This window comes from Meriones unguiculatus, chromosome 7 (assembly GCF_030254825.1).
Source record: "Meriones unguiculatus strain TT.TT164.6M chromosome 7, Bangor_MerUng_6.1, whole genome shotgun sequence".
NCBI classification, from domain to species: Eukaryota; Metazoa; Chordata; class Mammalia; order Rodentia; family Muridae; genus Meriones; species Meriones unguiculatus.
In genome coordinates, this window is record NC_083355.1 from 43,382,416 (window position 1) to 43,403,092 (window position 20,677).

The window sequence follows — 20,677 nt, forward strand, 5'->3', positions numbered from 1 at the left end:
AGAATTGCCAAAACAATCCTCTACAATAAAAGATCTTCTGGAGGTATCTCCGTCCCAGATCTCAAGCTGTACTATACGCAACAATACTAAAAACTGCATGGTACTAGCATAGAAACCTACTGGTGGAATCGAATAGAAGACCCTGAAATAAATCCACACACTTATGGACACCTGATCTTTGACGAAGATGCCAAAAGCATACAGTGAAAAAAAGATAGCATCTTCAACAAGTGGTGCTGGTTTAACTGGATATCTACATGTAGAAAAATGCAAATAGATCCATACTTATCACCCTGCACAAAACTAAAGTCCAAGTGGATCAAAGACCTCAATATAAAACCAGACACACTAAACCTGTTAGAAGAAAAACTGGGAAGAGTCTTGAACTCATTGGCACAAGAGACAACTTCCTGAACAGAACACCAACAGCACAGGCTCTGAGAGCAACAATCAATAAATGGGACCACATGAAACTGAAAATCTTCTGTAAAGCAAAGGACACTGTCATCAAAACAACTGCCTACAGGTTGGGAAAGGATCTTCACCAACCCTCTATGTGACAGAGGGCTAATATTCAGTATATATAAGAAAGAACTCAAGAAGTTAAACAGCAACAAATCAAGTAATCCAATCAAAAAATGGGGTACAGAGCTAAACAGAATTCTCGATAGAAGAATATCGAATGGCAGAGAAACACTTAAAGAAATGCTCAAAGCCATTAGTCATCAGGGAAATGCAAATCTAAATGACCCTGAGATTTCACCTACACCCATCAGGCAGCAGAAGTTTGAGGCAGCTTCTTGTTTAGGAATCAGAGAATGGTAAATGCTTGAGCGCAACTGGCTTTCTCAAAGTGGAGCCCAGGAAATGGTGCTGCCTCCTCTTACAGGTAACATAAGATAACCTAAAGAATGCCTAAATAACCCCTCATAGGGTAAGAAGGCTTGTCTTCTGGGCAGTTCCAGACCCTGTCAAGGCAGAGAGGGAATGGAAGAAGGGGGAGGTAGAAGGACCCAGAGGGGACAAGAGCCCCACAAGGAGACCATCAAAGCCAAAAAAAAAAATCTGAGCTTAGGGAGGCCTTCGGAGACTGATGCACCAACCAAGGACCATGCATAGAGAGGACCTAGACCCCCTGCTCAGATGTAGCCCATAGGCAGCTCAGTCTATGTGTGGGTTCCTGAGTAAGGGGAGAAGGGGCTGTCTCTGACATGAACTCAGTTACCTGATCTTTGATCACATCCCTGGCATTGTGGCCTTGCCAGGCTATAGAGGAAGAGGATCCAGGTGGTCCTGATGAGACTTGATAGGCTAGGGTCAGATGGCAAGGAAGGAGGAAGAAGGAGGACTCCCCCTTTCAGTGGACTAGGGAAGGTGGCTGGGAGGAAGAGGGAGGGACTGGGAGGAGCTGAGGGAGGAGCCTACAATCAGGACATAAAGTGAATAAATTGTTTAAAAAAGACTGAGAGAGCTGGAGTGATGAGAGAGTTGGGGTGATGAGTGGGTCCTTTTATCCCCCCACACACCTGGTGTACCTGGGGCTGGTGGCAGGTGATGACGTAGGATGTCGCTAGGACCCTCAAGGCTGGCTGGCTGAATCATTTGTACACTAACAACTGTGAAAGCTTGTTTTGAGTTACTGATCCAATTAATGGCCTTCTCCTGTTTCCCGTAGGTTCTTTGGTGGTTAACTACCCCTTTGATGATAATGAACAAGGAGTTGCCACATACAGCAAATCACCAGATGATGCTGTGTTTCAACAAATAGCACTTTCTTATTCCAAGGTATGTCTGTGTTTGAATAGCAGATGCTGGAAAGTTAATTCAGTAAAAGCTACAATAAATCATTAAGGTCAAGTGCTCTCATAGCTAAGATAGCCTGACTTTTTTTTTCCTTTTTTTTTCTTTTTCTTGTTTTTCATCTCACTTTTGAACATCTATATCCCTTTCTCCATTAGCTTTTATACTTATAGTTGTGTTTTTTTATCTATGGTTTTTAACTTAGTACCTAGAACATAAATGATGTCAGTTTATTTTATTTGATACATATTTAATTCATAAGCCAAGTAAAGTAGGCTAAAGCAGGAGAATTGATGAGTTAAGTTAAATTTTATTGCCATACAGCCCAACCATAGTATTTGTAAAGCTGTACTTTGCAAATAGTCTATAGTTGCTTTCTCTTTGATCACTTGAAAACAGCTCACTATAATTACCATACCAACATAGAAGAAAAACTCTGCAACCATTTCAGTGGAAGAAAGGTTGAGTACTTATAACAGAGGCCTTTAGGTCTGTAAACCTACAGTTTTACACTCTGGCTCCCTGTGTAAAATATTGCCAGTTAGTCATAGTGATGCATGCCTGCATCCCAGCCCTTGGGAAGTCAATGATGAGGCAGAAGAATGATGAATAACACCGAGTTATTTTTAACCATATACACTCCCACTATACACACAAAGAATTGCCAAAGGACGTGTGTGTGAGTGTGAAATTATAATTTAAATAATTCTGAGGAAGAAAGTCTGTGTTGGGACTTGAGTACTAGGTATGGTGGTTTCCAGTGTTGCTCTACTGATCGAGTCTGTGATTTTATTGGTTATGGATCATAAAGATTAATACTGCAATTCTGTGCTCTCCACCTTTTTACTCCCTCTCTGCAAGTGGAGCTTATGAGAGTCATGTTCAGAATTGCTAATAAAACAGTGCAGCTATTTATTTTACCTTAAAGAATTGTTGCCTTCTATTTGGATATGGCATATCTGGAGGGACATGCATACACTAATAAAAATGTACCATCTGTCAAAATAAAAATTAATTGATCAGATTTTTTATCTATTCCCATCATACTCTGCATGCATTTGCTGTGATTTCACAATTCTTTACCTTTATTCATTTCCTTAGACCATTAAACTTTTAAAATTAATCTTACTTCCTAATCTATACCTATAGCCATATCTTTCAGTGATATACCTAAGGATCTTGCACACACCTGTTGATATACCAATATCCCAATAGCCAGTCCTCAGTAGTCAGCACTGTCTTCACTTGGTTTTTATAGCCTTGATAAGGATCGTGACCAGAAGCAACTTTGGGAGGAAAGGGTTTGTTTGGTGTATATATCCTGGGTCACAGTCCATTGAGGGAATCCAAGACAGAAACTCATGGCAGGAACCTGGAGGCAAGAGCTGATGCAGAATCCATGGGGAACTGCTGTTTACTGGCTTGCTTTTCATAGCTTGCTCAGTTTGCTTTTTTATACAAACCAGGACCACCTGTCCAAGTGGTGGCACCACCCATGGTGGTTTGGATCCTTCCACTTCAATCATTAACAACAACAATGAAACAACTTAGAGCACCCATAGACTTGCCTGTAGGCAGACTGAGCCATGTTCTCCACTGATATGTCTAGGTTTATGTTGAGTTGACAAAACCAACCAGTACAGCCACCACTTTTCTTCTCCAGGTATAACTCAGAATATCACATAGCTGTGGCAACCTGCTACCCTGAGCATTTCTTCACTGACCACAGCTGAGTCGTCAGTCCTTGGGGGCAGTGTTTCACATTTTGCTACTTGGCCTCCCAACTTATTTCCCACTGTGGTGATTCTGATTCCTCTGATTCTCACTAGGGGACTTCATATTGAACAAAAGCAGAACAGCATAAACGGTGTGAGTTCATCCAGACTCATTATTCACAGCCATCATGTACTTGTGTCCTGCCTGTTCTTTCTTCCTTCCTTAACCCCACTGCATCCTGCCTTCTCTGGAGTCTTGTGTCTGCCTTCTACTGTCAGTGAGGAAGATGGTCATTAAAGTCCTCTGCCTTTGTTCACAGCCTTCTTTTTCTTGGCCAGTAAGCAACTTACATAAAAGTAAAGGCTTACATAAACCTTAAAAAACACCCACAAAGCTGTCTCCCCGGTATTTCATCTCCATGCTTCTAGATTTCTCCTGTATGGATTGTCTTGGGAGGTTTCTGAGAGGCCAAAGAGAGTGATGGCGGTGTAGACATCTTTTCAAATTGAGATATTTCTCAAATATCTCTAAATATTTCTCAAGTGCTACAAACCTTCGTAATTACCAATTCTGAAAGATCTTGAAAATATAAGTAACTGAGTTAAAAAAACAACAGGACTGGCAAGATAGCTCAGCAGGCGAAAGTGCTGACTACCAAACTGGTGACTTTAGTTCAGTCCCTGGGAGGGACCTGAGCGGTGGAAGGGGAAAAGCAACCTCCACAAGTTGCCCTCTATACATACAAACAAAGAAATGAAAACAACAATAAGAAACGTAGCATGGCTTGTGCACTCATCTCACGTGGCCTCCTTAGGAGGGCAGTGAAGAAGAGCTAACCAAACCTGTGGAAGAGGACAGACTGTGGGTTGCGGGGGGGAGGTGTGAAACAGTGAAGGGCAGGCCAAAGGATGGAGTCTAAGGTACTGAACAAGTAGTAGAGCATGTGAGGCCTCAGAGGTACTATGAACAGTTTCAGATGTATGCAGTGTAGCATCCAGTATGATGTGCAGGGACAGATACAGTTTAAAAGGACAGGTGGGCTAAAGGAGAGTCTTGAAACTCAGTTTCTGTGGTAGAAAGAAAAGAGAAAGAAATTAAAGGCACCTTCTGGCAATTTGTTGAAGAGAAAGAAGAAAAAGAGGAAAGTGTAGGGTTGTATGAGACCGAAAAGTACTGTAACCCCCAACTCATAACTTCACCTTTCCCATCAGGGGGAACAAATAAAACAACCTCACTCAAGTGTTGGACTTTGCTAGACAGTCAGAAAAGGTTATCATTAAGCTAGGAATCATGTAAAAGAATCCCATAATACAAAAAAAAAAAAAAAAGAAGAAGAAGAAGGGAAATATCTATGGAGAACAATTGTAAAAATTAGGACTTGAACTGTCACGTGTATAGATAGACTAGGAAACCCTCTTACACCAGAAGGCAGTCAGCACAGGAAAATGTAAGTTGATACTCTAGAGACATGAAGTATAACCCAGATATGTGCTGAGAATGCAAAGCAGCATCTTTAATTGGTCAAACCATGGAAAAGGAGATGGAAGAGTCATATGACTGGCAGAATGCAAATCTTTTGTCATTTATACTTTCAGTGTCATACCAAGTAAACAAAAGTCACAAAGATTTCTTCCTGTTTGTTCTGTCTTATAGCTTTAGCTCTACATTCAGATTTATGGTCTATTATTAACTAGTTTGGGATATGGTGTAAGGAAGGGGTCTAGATTCATTCTTTTGCATGTGGATACTCAGTATCTCCATACCATTTGTAGTAGATTATCCCTTGCCTGTTAGGGTGTCTTGGTGTCCTTGTAAAATATCAATGATCAGAGTAAACTTCCTAGAGCCACCTTCACTGGCTCCCTACAGCTCTGAGAATGAGTCAGTATATTGGCAGTTCCTGCCTAGAATAGTAATGTCCAGAGTATGGTTTGTACTAGATGACCTTAGAAAACAGAGGAAGAATGCTAGAAATCTATGTAGATTTCTTTAAAGTACCCTTAAATTTTTACAAATGTTTGTAATATACATATTGGTCCAATAGTAGATTAGTACATCTATGTACTGTATAATCTGAAGGGTTGGTGGACATTGCTGGACATAGAGTCAGAAGTATTGCAGATCATGGTGCCAGCCTTCATCAGACAACTAGAAAGCAAAAGAGTGTGTGGCTGGGCGTGGTGGCACACACCTTTAATCCCAGCATTTGGGAGGTAGAGGCAGCAGTATTTCTGTGAGTTGAGGCTAGCCTGGTCTATAGAGTTCAAGGACAGCCAAGGCTATACAATAAGAACCTCCCCCCCTACACACACACACACACACACACACACACACACATACACACATCGTGTACACTTATTACAGTGATCTAAAATAATGCTTGTTATGTGAGTAGGATCATAAGCCTAAGTAGCCATAGCAAGTCCCTATTAGGAGCTTGTTTGTATATTTTAAAACTAAATGGCTAATACTCAAGGTGATGGGAAAATTTGGTATTTTTCTCTTAATGCTTTTTTGTTCATGTTTTCTATTGATAAGGGGGTGATGAAGCTTTGACCATCTTTTAGAGTTTAATTTCTTCAGGAAACTTTGTCCCCAGTCAAAAGTCATCTTCTCTCCTGTGGATTCCTATAATGTATTTGTGTGCCCTAAAAATTGTAAGTGATTGCTCCTGTATTTTATGCTAGACACCAGGCTGTATACTGAAGACCTTAAGACCCAGATTGTATCCAGTCAGGAGTGTGGTCCTAAAAGAAGAAAATGGCTGGAGAAATGGCAACAAGTAAATAAGAATAAGGAAAATGTCAGTGTCCCTCCTCTGCACTGGAACGTTTACTGGCTTGGTCTTGTCCAGACAGCCACAGCTGCTGCCACACCCAGTTCTTCTAGGTTTTTGGTTTTTTGGGTTTTTTTGTTTGTTTGTTTATATTAATTACGTTTATTCACTTTGTATACCAGCTGTAGCCCCCTCCTTTATTCCCTGTGAATCTCTCCCTCCCTCATGTCCTCCCATGTCCCTCTCCAAGTCCACTGATAGGGGAGGTCCTCCTCCCCTTCCATCTAACCCTAGCTTATCAGGTCTCATCAGGACTGGCTACAATGTCTTCCTCTGTGGCCTAGCAAGGCTGCTCCTGCCTCAAGGGGAGGTGGTCAAAGAGCCAGCCATTGAGTTCATGTAGAGATAGTCCCTGTTCCCTTACTAGGGTACCCACTTGGAGACTGAGCTGCCATGGGCTACATCTGTGCCGGGGTTCTAGGTTATATCCCTCCATGGTCCTTGGTTCGAGTATCAGTCTCAGAAAAAGACCCCTGTGCCCAGATTTTTTTTTTTTTTTTTTTTTTTTGGTTCTGTTGCTCTCCTTGTGGAGCCCCTGTCCTCTCCAGGTATTTCTATCTCCCCTTCTTTCATGTGATTCCCTGCACTCTGCCCAAAGTTTGTTTATGAGTCTTAGCATCTGCTTTGATACACTGCTGGGTAGTCTGAATTTCAGAGGCCCTCTGTGGTAGGCTCAGTCCTGTTTCCTGTTTTCTCCCTCCTCCAATGTCCATCCCATTTTCATTTCTGAGTGATTGATCATCTTACCCAGGGTCCTCTTTCTTCTTTAGGTATACAGATTTTAGTAGGGTTATCCTATATTTTATGTCTAATATCAACTTATAAGTTGAGGATATAGCATGTTTTTCTTTCTGTTTCTGGGATACCTCACCAGGATGATCTTTTCTAGTTCCCACCATTTGCCTGCAAATTTCATGCTTTCCTTGTTTTTAATTGCTGAATAGTATTCCATTGTGTAAATATACCACAATTTCTGTATCCATTCCTCAACTGAGGGACATCTGGGTTATTTCCAGGTTCTGGCTATTACAAATAAAGCTGTTATGAACATGGTTGAGCAAATGTCCTTGTTGTGCACTTGAACATATTTTGGATATATGCCTAGGAGTGGTATATCTAGATCTTGAGGAAGCGTTATTTCTAATTGTCTGAGAAAGCATCAGATCGATTTCCAAAGTGGTTGTACAAGTTTACATTCCCACCAGCAATGTAGGAGGGTTCCCCTTTCTCCACATCCTCTCCAGCATGTGTTGTCACTTGAGTTTTTGATCTTAGTCATTGGTGTAAGGTGAAATCTCAGGGTTGTTTTGATTTGCATTTCCCTGATGACTAAGGACATTGAATATTTCTTTGTTTCTCTGCCATTCGATAATCCTCTAAAGAGAATTGTCTGTTTAGCTTTGTACCCCATTTTTTAATTGGATTGCTTGATTTGTTGCTTTTAAGCTTCTTGAGTTCTTTATATATTATGTATATTAGCCCTCTGCCAGATATAGGGTTGGTGAAGATCCTTTCCCAGTCTGTAGGCTGTCGTTTTGTTCTGATGACAGTGTCCTTTGCTTTACAGAAGATTTTCAGTTTCATGCAGTCCCATTTATTGATTGTTGCTCTCAGAGCCTGTGCTCTTGGTGTTCTGTTCAGGAAGTTGTCTTCTGTGACAATGAGTTCTAGGCTCTTCTGCACTCTTTCTTCTAACAGATTTACTGTGTCTGGTTTTATATTGAGGTCTTTGATCCACTTGGACGCCAGTTTTGTGCAGGGTAATAAATATGGATCTATTTGCATTTTTCTACATGTAGACATCCAGTTAGACCAGAAACATTTGTTGAAGATGTTGTCTTTTTTCCTTTGTATGGTTTTCCATAGGTGTGTAGGTTTATTTTTGGGTCTTTTGTTAAATTCCATTGATTCACCATTCTGTTTCTATGCCAGTACCATGCAGTTTTTATTACTATTGCTCTGTAGTACAGCTTGAGCTCAGGGATGGAGATACCTCCAGACGATCTGTTGTTGTACATGATCATTTTGGCAATTCTGGGTTTTTTGTTTTTCCATATGACGTTGAGAATTATTCTTGCAAGGTCTGTAGAGAATTGTGTAGGTATTTTGATGGGAATTGCATTGAATCTGTAGATTGCTTTGGGCAGGATGACCATTTTCACTATATTAATCCTACCAATCCATAAGCACGGGAGATCTTTCCATCTTCTGGTATCTTCTTCAGTTTCTTTCTTCAGAGACTTGAAGTTTTTTTTCAAAGAGGTCTTTCACTTGTTTCACACTTTGTTATTAGTGGCTATTATGAAGGGCGTTGTTTCCCTAATTTCTTTCTTGGCCCCTTTGTCTTTTATATAAAGGCAGGGTTCTGATTGTTTTGAGTTAATTCTGTATCCAGCCACTTCGCTGAGGGTGTTTATCAGCTGAAGGATTTCTCTGGTTGAATTTTTGGGGTCGCTCATGTATATTATCATATCATCTGCAAATAGTGATACGTTGACTTCTTCCTTTCTGATTTGTATCCCCTTGATCTCCTTTAGTTGTCTTATTGCTCTAGCTAGGACTACAAGTACTATGTTGAAGAGATATGGAGAGAGTGGGAAGCCTTGCCTTGTTCCTGATTTCAGTGGGGTTGATTTAAGTTTCTCTCTGTTCAGTTTGATGTTGGCTATAGGCTTGCTGTATATTATCTTTACTATGTTTAGGTATATGGCTTATATTCCTGATATCGCCAAGACTTTAAACATGAATGAGTGTTGGATTTTGTCAAATGTTTTTTTGGCATCTAAAGAGATGATCATGTGGTTTTCTCCTTCAGTTTGTTTATAGTACATTGATGGATTTCCATATATTGAACCACCCCTGCATGCCTGAAATGAGGCCTGCTTGGTCATGGTGGATAATATCTTTTATGTGTTCTTGAATTCGGTTTGCAAGTATTTTATTGAGTATTTTTGCGTCAGTGTTCATAAGAGAGATAGGTCTGAAGTTCTCTTTTTTGGTTGGGTCTCTGTGTGGATTAGGTATCAAGGTGACTGTGGTTTCATAGAATGAGTTTGGTAATGTTCCTTCTGTTTCTATTTTGTGGAATAGTTTGAAAAGAATTGGAGTTAGCTCTTATTTGAAGGTCTAGTAGAATTTTGCTCTGAAACCATCTGGCCCTGGGCTTTTTTTGGAAGGGAGACTTTTGATGACTGCTTCTATATCCTTGGGGGATATAGGGTTATTCAATCTATTTGCCTGATCTTGATTTAATTTTGGTAAATGGAATCTATCAAGAAAATTATCCATTTCATTTAGATTTTCAAATTTTGTGGCATATAGGCTTTTGAGGTAAGACCTAATGATTGTTTGGATTTCCTCAGTGTCTGTTATTATGTCCCCCTTTTCATTTCCAATTCTGCTGATTTGGATAGTTTCTCTCTGCCTTTTATTTAGTTTGGCTAAGGGTTTGTCTATCTTGTTGATTTTCTCAAAGAGCCAGCTCTTGGTTTCATTGATTCTTTGAATTTTTTTTGTTGTTTCTAATTTATTGATTTCAGCCCTGAGTTTGATTATTTCCAGCCGTCTACTCCTCTTGGGTTTGTCTGCTTCTTTTTTTTTTCTAGGGCTTTCAGGTGAGCTATTAAGCTGCTTGAATGAGATTTTTCAATTTTTTTCTTGAAGGCACTTAGTGCTATGAATTTTCCTCTCAGTACTGCTTTCATTGTGTCCCATAAGTTTGGGTAAGTTGTACCTTCATTTTCATTGCATTCTATGAAGTCTTTAATTTCTTTCTGTATATCTTTCCTAACTCAGCTGTCATTCAGTAGCTGTCATTCAGTTTCCATGTGCTTGTAGGCTTTTTGCTATTTCTGTTGTTGTTGAGGTTCAGCTTTAGTCTATGGTGGTCAGATTGAATACAGGGGATTGTTTCAATCTTCTTGTGTTTGTTGAGGCTTGCTTTGTGACCAGCTATATGGGCTATTTTGGAAAAGTTTCCATGAGGTGCTGAAAAGAAGGTATATACTCTTGAATTTGGGTGAAAAGTTCTGTAGACATCTGTTAGGTCTATTTGATTTAGGACCTCTGTAAGTGCCATTATTTCCCTGTTTAGCTTCTGTCTAGATGATCTGTCCCTTGATGAGAGTAGAGTGTTATAATCTCCCACTATTAAGGTGTTGGGATCGATGTGTGATTTCAGCTTTAATAATATGTTTCATTTACAAATGTAGGTGCTCTTGTATTTGGGGCATATTCAGAATTGTGATGTCCTCCTGGTGGATTTTTCCTTTGAGAATGAAGTGTCCCTCCTCATCTTTTCTGATTAATTTTGGTTGAAAGTGTATTTTATTAGATATTAGATATTAGATAGTTACCTCAGCTTGTTTTCTGGGTTCATTTGCTTGAAAAACATTTTTCCAGCCCTTTACTCTGAGGTAGTGTTTATCTTTGTTGCAGAGGTGTGTTTCTTGGATGCAGCAGAATGTTGGCTCCTATTTCTGTAACCATTCTGTTAATCTGTGTCTTTGTATTGGAGAGTTGAGTCCATTGATGTTGATAGATAATAGTGACCAATGAATGTTAGTTCCTTTTATTGTGGAGTTGGTGGTGTTACTGTGTTTCATTGCTTGTTTTCTTTTAATTTTTTTGTTGTGAAGTTATGTATATCCTATGTTTTCTTGGGTGTAGTTGTTTTCGTTGGATTTTAGTTTTCCTTTAGTATCTTTTGTAGGGCTGGGTTGCTGTGAAGATATTGTTTAAGTTTAATTTTGTCATAGAACATTTTGTTTTCTCCATCTATATTGACTGAAAGCTTTGCTGGGTATAGTAGTCTAGGTTGGCATCTGTGTTCCCTTAGCATCTTGCATGACATCTGTCCAGGCCCTTCTGGCTTTCATAGTTTCTGTTGAGAAGTCTGGTGTGTTTCTGATAGGTCTGCCTTTATATGTTACATGTCCTTTTTCTCTTGCTGCTTTTGATATATTTTTGTTGTTGTTGTTCTCTAGATTTAGTGTTTTGACTATGATGTGACGTGAGGAGTTTCTTTTCTGGTCTAGTCTATTTGGTGTTCTATAGGCCTCTTGTATGTTTAGGGACATCTCTTTGTTTAAGTTGGGAAAATTTTCTTCTATGATTTTCTTGAAAATATTTTCTGAACCTTGGAGCCTGGAATCTTCTTTTTCATCTATTCCTATTATTCTTAGATTTCGTCTTTTCATGGAATCCTTGATTTCTTGGATGTTTTGTGTTTGGAACTTTTCCAATTTTACTTTTCCAATTTCTGCAAGTGTATCTTCAGCACCTGAGATTCTCTCTTCCATCTCTTGTATTCTATTGGTGATGCTTACCTTTGTGGTTCCTGATCTTTTCTCTACATTCTCCAGCTCCAGGGTTTTCTCTGTGTTTTCTTTATTGATTCTAATTCTGTTTTCATGCCTTGCACCATTTCCTTTATCTGTTTGAATGTAGATTCCTGTCTTTCCATGATGGCCTCTATTTTTTTGTTCATTTCCTCTCTATATGCCACTAATTGTGCCTCTACTTGTGCCTCTATTTGTTTGGCTGTATTTTTTTTTTTTTATTTCTTTGAGAGCTTTGTTCGTTTCCTCTTTATTTGCCTCCATTTGTGTGACTCTTTCTTTGAGAGCTTTGTTTCCTCTCTATGTGCCTCTAATAACTGGATAACCATAGCTTTAAAATCATTTTCCTGTGTTTACGATGAATTGGAGTATCCATTGATTTGGGGGGGTTGCTGGTAAAGCCATGATGTCCTGATTTTTTTGGATGTGTTCTTATGTCAACCTCTGGCCATCTGCTTATCTGTAACCTTCACTGTTTATTCCTGGAGTCTGTACTTCAGACTGGGTCCGTCTTTTCTCTGGTGTCTGAAGTATTCTTCAGGAAGATGAGAGAGGTCCACTGGTTTGAGAGTGTGTGTTGGTGTTTCAGCTGTACCTAAGAGAAGAAGGTCACAGGTGTGGGTGCACAAGTATGGGCGAGCAAGCATGGGCATGTGTGTGGAAGTATGCCTTGAAGGAGAGTGTGGATGCCTGGAATGTGGGGCAGGGCAGGTGCAGGCCCAGGAGGGGTTGCGGGTGCTAGCGCTGTTCACGGGTGCAATGCACATATTCCCTGAATTCTTCAGTGGCCTACAGGCCTGTCATACTGTTCTTCTGGTATTCAGGTCTGGACTCCACTGGTAGACCGGCAGAACAGGGCTTCAATGTTGAGAACGCTGTCACAAGAATCCCTGTGTTGCCCAATTGGGGATGTGGGTCGGAGGGATCCGATGTCTGGCTGCTAGCATAGAGGGACCATGGATCTGGGGCTCTGCACACACTCACTTGAAGGTGCACTCACTCTCTAGCAGGTCTAATAGGAAAGCACTGGGGTTCCCCCTTTTCTCTACTCTCAGATTTGGGCCTGCCGGAGCAAATGCCAGTGTAGGAGATCCACCAGTTCAGTGGTATTACAGCCACAGAACTTGGAGGCTGGTATATGGGTCCACTGGGAGTTCAGCCACAGTTGCAGAATTGGGAGGCCAGTACAGGTGCCTGCTGGGAGCTCCTGGGGAGCCCCTACAACTGTCCTCGGACCTGGGTGGACCAGTGGACTTGGTTGGCCCTGTGGACGTGGGTGGCCAGTACAGCCGGCAGCCCACCACTGAGAGACTGGGAGGCCTGCCTTCTCTGTCTCAGATACCAAGCAGGGAGTTTTGTGCTAGGAGCAGCGGGCACTGTGGGCCACCTCTGCTGAGGAGGAGGGAGGTCTGACAAGAGGAAGTGCAGGGGGATTGAATATTGGCCACTCTCAGTCCCCAGAGAAGTCCATGGGTGACCTGGATCCAAATGGTCTCAGCTCACGGGTTGTCCCCTCTCACCCAGGAAGCCTCAGTGTTAATGTTCTGGTTTTAGCTGCCCCTCTACTCACCAATTTTGGAGTTTCAGATTCTCTGTCCCTTAGATACGGTGCATGCTGGTCGCTGCCATCTTGGATCCCTCCCAGCTTTTAATTTTATTTTTTTATAACTGTATTGAAATGTATGTTGTGTGGGGGTAGGGGGGAAGGTTGTTGCATATCATGGATGTGTAGAGCTCAGAGGACATCTCTGTGTAGTCAATGTGGGTTTCAAGGATCAAAGCTCAGGTCTTCACGCAGTCAAAATCCAACTGACATAGAAAACTATACATTGAAAAGTCTCACAACTTCCTGTGACTGTATTCTCCTTCTTCATACCCTGTTATATTCCCTCTTGGGTAACTTTTTAAATTGTTACCTGTATCTATCCAGCAGTTTTTGTTTTAATGTAGATGCAAACAAATATTGGTAAAGATTCTTTTCTTCTTTTTTTCCAGGAAAATTCCCAGATGTTCCAAGGTAGACCTTGCAAGGATATGTACCTTAATGAGTATTTTCCTCATGGGATAACAAATGGAGCTAGTTGGTATAATGTCCCAGGTAACGATCAAGGCCTTACAATGTGGGTTTTCTGTTCTCCTCGATGGTGCTGCTTGCTAGTGATCGTTTTCAATGTTCAGAAAGAACTGTTGTTTTTTAAATGCTCAAGTGATTTAACACATTGCAGTAACCTTTCAACTCTTTGCACTTGGTGCTCTTTGAGTTCTGCACAGACACATCACACTACATCCTGAGCAGTGTATGCCTCTTACCTCTACACCACACGAGATCTCCGTGTGCTAATGGGAAGACTGTAGCACAGCGGGTTCTTTGCGAGCACACAGCATCAAAGAGCACTCCCATGACTTTCTGCTGGTTCTTAGTCACTGTAGAGCCAAGAGAATTTGGTTTGTACCGGGAATGGCTCTCACCTTGTACAGCCTAAACTCTGTAAAATGTTTTCAGAGTGGTGTATTTTATCTCCTTGTCTTCAGGTGGTATGCAGGACTGGAACTATTTACAGACAAACTGCTTTGAAGTCACTATTGAACTGGGTTGTGTGAAATATCCGTTTGAGAATGAACTGCCAAAGTACTGGGAACAAAATCGAAGATCTCTGATCCAATTCATGAAACAGGTAACTACCCAGGAACAAATGTGATTTCTTCCAAGACCAAGGCAAGCTTTGTGTACAGGTAGCTTTTATATAGTGAAGTTAGAGTATGTCTTCAAAGTAGTCTATGTGTATGAGTGTTTGTCTGCATGTGTGCATGTGGCCATGTGAGTGCCAGCAAGCAAACCTGGGTCCTCTGCAAGCGAACCAAATGTCCTTTAATTACTGAGCCATGTCTCTGGCAACAGAATATAGCTTTTCTAATTTTAATTTGTTTTAGTATATTGCCTGATTTCTGTGTTCCAGTTTGCTTTGTATGTTTACCTAGAAAAATCATGCTTATAGATGGATTTATTTGTCTAAATAGGGAAGAGGTAATTAAAAAGTAATTAAACAAGGTCACTCTTTATCTTGACTTAATAAAAAGCTGGCATAGACTAGCTGATAGGATTGCGCAAAAGAGTTACACGGCAGGCTCACAATCATGCCACGCAACTGGTTTCACGTGGGAGGTTTATTAGAGGAAGGGTCGCAGAGACTGTCTCTGGACAGGGCAGGAGAGAAAGAGAGAGAGGAAGGGCTTTGAGTTCTCTTATAAGGCGACCCAAAGCATGTGCAGGTAGTTGCAGGTGGTCCGCAGGTGACCTCACAGACACAGATAACCAGTTCGTCGGGTCCCTTGGGGCTGGGGGCCTGCTTACTGATCCCAACACTAGCTACTTAAAAGCATTTGTCAGGTAATAGATAGGATGTTTTCTTATTGCCAGTGTGTGTGTGTGTGTGTGTGTGTGTGTGTGTGTGTGTAAAAGTTTTTTTTTTTTAATGTGGATATGCATGGTGGCCAACAGGTAAAGACTCTTCAGCAACATATGAGTGGTTAACTAGAGTAACCTAATATGTTACGCTGCCACATTTTTATCATTTTCTTGCATTTGTATACTAACATTAAAAACACTTTGTGTTAATTATTGAGAAGTATAGAAAAAGCATAAGACTGGTACAGTAAACATTCCTTCTCCACACCTAGGTTTAACAATGTTTATATTTCGTCATTCTTACTTTATTTATATGAAAAATACACAGATATATGGGTTTATTTGGTTTGGTTCATATATATGTTTTGGCTGAACTATTTAAATAGAAAACGGAACTATTAGGACATTTTACCTTTAAGCCTTTAAGTACCTGAACATCTGTTTACTTTTATTTATTTACTTATTTTATTTTTATGTGTATGGGTGTTTTGCTTGTCTGGTGTTTGTGGAAACCAAAAGAGGGCATCAGATCCTCTGGAACTAAAGTCACAGACAGTTGTTAGCTGCCATGTGGTTACTGGAACATGAACCCAGGTCATCTAGAAGTATAACCAGTGCTTTAACTGCTGAGCCATCTCTCTAGCATCTAAACATCTATTTCCTAAAAAGTAAAAATATTGTCATTTATATGTCATCTCTAAATGCAATTATCTCACCTAGGAAAATTATATCTATTCTCTAATATATAATTTCCAGTCTACATTCAAATTTCTACGTGCCCTACATGTAATACCTACCTACTTACCTACCTGCCTACCTACATACATACATACGCAGGGTATAGTTTGTTTTATCTCCTTAACCTTTTCAATGTAGAATATTCTTCCTTTTAAATATCATTCAAAACAGCCCTGGGACATTTTCTTTTAGAGCATTCTATATTCTGAAGTAGTCCTAATGTCCTAAAACGTAAAGTGCTGTTGTTATGTTCTTCACACAACCTCTGCTCTCAGAGGCTTTGTTTGGAACCCCAAAGTTCTGGTAGCTCCTTTGTTTGCATTATTAGCAATCTGTTATTTTGGATATGAGCTTCCAAAGTAAATCAGATGATCTTTTCCCCTTAAAATCTGTATTGTTGTTTTTTTATCCAGGTTCATCAGGGTGTCAAAGGATTTGTTCTTGATGCCACAGATGGTAGGGGCATACTGAACGCCACCCTCAGTGTTGCTGAAATTAACCACCCAGTGACTACGTACAAAGCTGGAGATTACTGGCGCCTCCTGGTCCCAGGGACATATAAAATCACAGCGTCTGCCCGAGGGTAAGTGATGAGTGCTTTCAAAGCGAGGGCTTGGGAAGAAGACAGACATGGCTCCCCTACAGAAGGTTATTTTCAGAAAGTTCCCAAGAGCCTTCTAAGTACTGGAGTTTAATGCAGGGAGGGTTAGAGCTAGTTCTGCTGGGCCGCACCTGCTGCCTATGGCACTGCACCATTAAATAGGTCTCTGCAGTCATAGTTCTCTGCCTTCCTCTGCTCTGACCACCTGCCCTCTCCTTGTGCTTTCCCTCACTTTTGGTAATTCTGGGATGTACTTCTTGGAAGAAGGTAGGGGAAAAAGGGCAAATACTCATGTTCTGCTGAGTAAGCTCATGCTGTCCCACAAAGACCACCGTCTGTATTTGTTCCCTTTTATAGCTTTTCCAAGCTCTTATATGCACTCATTTTTCTGCGATACATTTACGTCATTGCTTCTATGAAAATTTTTGCTGATTGCAGGCCCAGAGTAAGGCCATTGTCCTCTTTATAGACTCGTTTGCCTTTTTGGCTGTCTGTGAGACAGAGTCTCATGTAGCCCCTGCTGATCCCCCAAATCCTGGTTCTCACAAGTGCTTGCTGAACTAGATTTATTTATTAAAAAGAATCTTTTGATCTGTAGTCAGATGTGTTATCCACTGTACCACTGGCCATTTTAATTTCATTTTTGTATTTTAACTATATGCTGGGCTACTGATAAAAAAGAAAATGTAAAAATTAAAATTAAATTTTAACATAAAAAAAGAGAAGAAAACAAGCCCTATGGCTTTTTTTTTTTTCTTTTTGAGAAAACTAAAACAACCTGATTTTCTTTATAGTCCTTTACAACTGCCCTAGAATTAGAAACACCTATTTAATCTGAAACTTCTTTTTGTTGTTGGGTTTGTTTGTTTTGTTGTTTTGAGCCAGGCTGGTGAAGTCCAGGCTGAGCTTCAAGCTTCCTGTGCAGCTGAGACTCTCCCTCTGGAGTACCGAGGTCACAGCATATCACCACATTCAGTTGGTTTTCTTTGTTGATGATTTAACAAGAGGAGACGCTCCACAGAATATTCCCTAAGGCTGGGCTTTTGGCTACTTTATTTGTTCTTTTTCCTACCTTTCTACACCACCCCCCTCCCTTCCAACCCCAGCCTTAGGTAGGAGAGAAAGAAGGATAGAGGGAAAGGGGCAGAGACCTCTTTAGACTGCTTCCTGCTGACTAGGGTTGCTAAGTTGCTTGGGACAAGTCCAGTCTTGTCAACAGCAAAAGCAGCAGCGGGGAGAGCAACACTTGCCAGAGTCCTCTGGGCCTCTAGCATACATCCTCTGAAGAGTCCCCAGAATGCCAAAAGTAAACTATCTGCAGTTGGCAAAATCATGCTCCTGCTAGAGCATGCTGTCAGTTAAAGCTCCTGCTAGTCAGCTGCTGTGAGGCAGCCTTATATCCCACACCTGGGTTTGAAACAAAAAACATATTCCCAACATAGCCGGGTTTTTGTTTTTTTATTTTATTTTTAAAGATTTATTTATTTATTATGTATACAATATTCTGCCTCCATGTGTGCCTGCAGGCCAAAAGGGGGCAGCAGATCTCATTATAGATGGTTGTGAGTCACCATGTAGTTGCTGAGAATTGAACTCAGGACCTTTGAAGAACAGCCAGTGCTCTTAAACACTTGAGTCACCTCTCCAGCCCCCATTGCTGGTTTTTTTAAGAAACTAAAAGTCTCACTGCAGTTTCCTTCTCCTTTGTAGCCAACATCTTTGTGAAGTTAGTTTGACCATCCTTTGGGGAAAAGCGCTAAGTACGTGGACCAGAGCTTTTAAGTATGTAGTGAGTGGCTCATAAATAGGCTCAGAATCCCACACTATTGCATCAGAAGGTTATTCTGTTTTCTTCTACTTTGACAGAATAATTACAGAAACTAGAGCACCAGGGTGTCTTAGAAACAGGCAAAAATCATGTCTTCGGGAGGGAGTGTCCTAAGTTGATACCTCACATTCCTTAAAAGCTGGCAGGTGACTCAGACTCCAGGAGCCGCTGGTATCTGCAATAAGCTCAAGTTTTTATTTGAAATCATATTTTTTTATTTTAAATGTACGAGTTATTTGCCAACTTGTATGTCTGTGCACGCCCATGGCCCACAGTGGCCAGAAGAGGATGTTGGCTCTTTAGAACTGGAGTTACTAATGATTATGAGCCACCATGTGGGTCATGGGATTTGAACCTAGGTCTCTGAGAGAGCAGCCAGTGAGTGCTCGTAACCACTGAACTATCTTTCCAGCCCCTGATGTCCTATTTTTTTAATTTTTTTATTTGTTTTCAGGCTGGATCTCTACATAGCCATGGTTGTCCTGAAACTCACTATGGCAACCAGCTGGCCTCCAACACAGAGAACTGCCTGCCTCTGTTGGGACTAAAGTTGCATGCCACCACACCTGGCATGAAATCCTAATTTGAATCTTAGAAACTCGTTCATAGTATACATTTACCTATGTTTGTTCTTCATTAATCTTTTTAACAATAAATTGACTCAAAGTTGAAAACTTGGCCCTTTTGGAACCTACATCACATTTATTCCTTGGATTCATGCATTCTCTGCACATTTCTCTTTCTTGGTGCTAGGATACTGAGAAAGTATGGGTCTGTCTGTCTGCTTTATTACAGGTATAACCCCGTTACCAAGAACGTGACCGTCAGGAGTGAAGGTGCTATTCAGGTCAACTTCACGCTTGTTCGATCTTCAGCAGATGCAAACCGCGAATCAAAGAAAGGAAAGGGGGCTAGCACCAGCACTGACGATGCCAGCGACCCCACTACCAAAGAGTTTGAAGCATTAATCAAACACCTTTCGGCTGAGAATGGCTTAGAAGGGTTCATGTTAAGCTCCTCCTCAGACCTGGCTCTGTATCGCTACCATTCATACAAAGACTTATCCGAGTTCCTGAGAGGACTTGTAATGAACTACCCACACATTACAAACCTTACCACGTAAGCGCACCTTGTTTTTCTTTTTCTTTAAGTGGTTTCATTCATGCTTTGCCACATCCAAATGGCTCTTATACTTTCTTAGAGCTATTATTTGGGGGAACTGAACATATGCAAATTGGATTCTTTTTTCCCAAGGAGATTTTTCTAACAGTGAGTCTTCCTATGTTGGCAGAAACTACTAGTTAGGTTAGAGCTGTGCAGACTGAGCCTTCTGAGAGTGAAAGTTTACCTTCTATCCTTTTCTCTGACTGACTTCACATGCTTGCTGAGTTCCAGCTGCAGATTTTTATTCTCACTAGATGTTGTTTAACTTATTTTGCTGAGGGCAGTGGCCACATTTTGGACCTGAGCTTACCTGTCAGAGGTCACATATAGAACAGAGGCCTGGTACTGCCACTGCTGCGTTCTGGTCTGTTTATAATCCTTCACCTGCCACTTGAGGTTGTGACTCTGGAACAGTTCGTAGGTCATGTCAAACTCTGCTTGGGACAGCTCTTCCTTCCTTTCTTCTCTGCTCTAGTCCCCTGCATCACTCTAGTTCTTCACATCTTGTTGCAGTTATTCCGGAAGCATCCATGAAGAGCTGATAGCAGTGCTTTGCCCGCTGTAGGGAGGGTATTCATGCCACAAGCTTACAGGCTGTCTTATGCATACCTACTGAGCGTCCTGACTGAGCATCCTTTAACCTTTTGTTTTTTACTCATCTCATTTCATTGATTCTTTTAATTTTGCCAGAAACTTTAGTTTCTTAAACTCCGATTTACAGTGTTTGTAGATGCCGAGCAATATTTAACTTGGCAGAGCCTGTTAACTTCCTTTCCTAACTGACTCTAGTATTCCGCCTTGTTTAGGCTCTGAAGTCTGCTGCACTAACTGCATTCCATTTTCAGTCTCCCCACTTAAGGGAAGCCCAAGCTGGACATTATCCTGCTAGTTAACTTTGGTCTTTAGCTCATTTAATTTTTTAACACTTCTAGTTCTAGATGTACTTTTGAAAATTAGGTGTTTCCTTAAAATAAAGCATATCTGCCATTGATTGGTAGGGACAGGACTTTTAGGAGGTGTATCAACAGACACTAAGTGTCATTGAATGGCATTATGAAAAAGCAATGACTTATCCTATTATGTTTTTCAACTAATGCTAACACATCATTCCTGTCTAGCTCTGCTAAATCTTCTGTCATAGTAAAGAAAGACAATTTTGTGCTCAAAATTGGAAATTTGATAATTTGTTTTTACTGACTTACCTTTTGCTGTCAAACTTTTGTTGCCTTTATTATAAACTGTTATTCTT

At 40.8% G+C, this 20,677-nt stretch overlaps 1 protein-coding gene across 1 annotated transcript in view; it reads left to right on the plus strand.

Moving 5' to 3' along the window:
- Positions 1-20,677, plus strand: part of Cpd (carboxypeptidase D) — a 72,778-nt gene that overhangs the window by 36,481 nt on the left and 15,620 nt on the right. Inside the window, exons 8-12 of the mRNA XM_021654872.2 lie at positions 1,676-1,785; positions 13,687-13,789; positions 14,224-14,366; positions 16,249-16,418; positions 19,060-19,383. Of these exons, the coding sequence (XP_021510547.1) occupies positions 1,676-1,785; positions 13,687-13,789; positions 14,224-14,366; positions 16,249-16,418; positions 19,060-19,383 (850 nt within the window). The remainder of the gene's footprint in view (positions 1-1,675; positions 1,786-13,686; positions 13,790-14,223; positions 14,367-16,248; positions 16,419-19,059; positions 19,384-20,677) is intronic.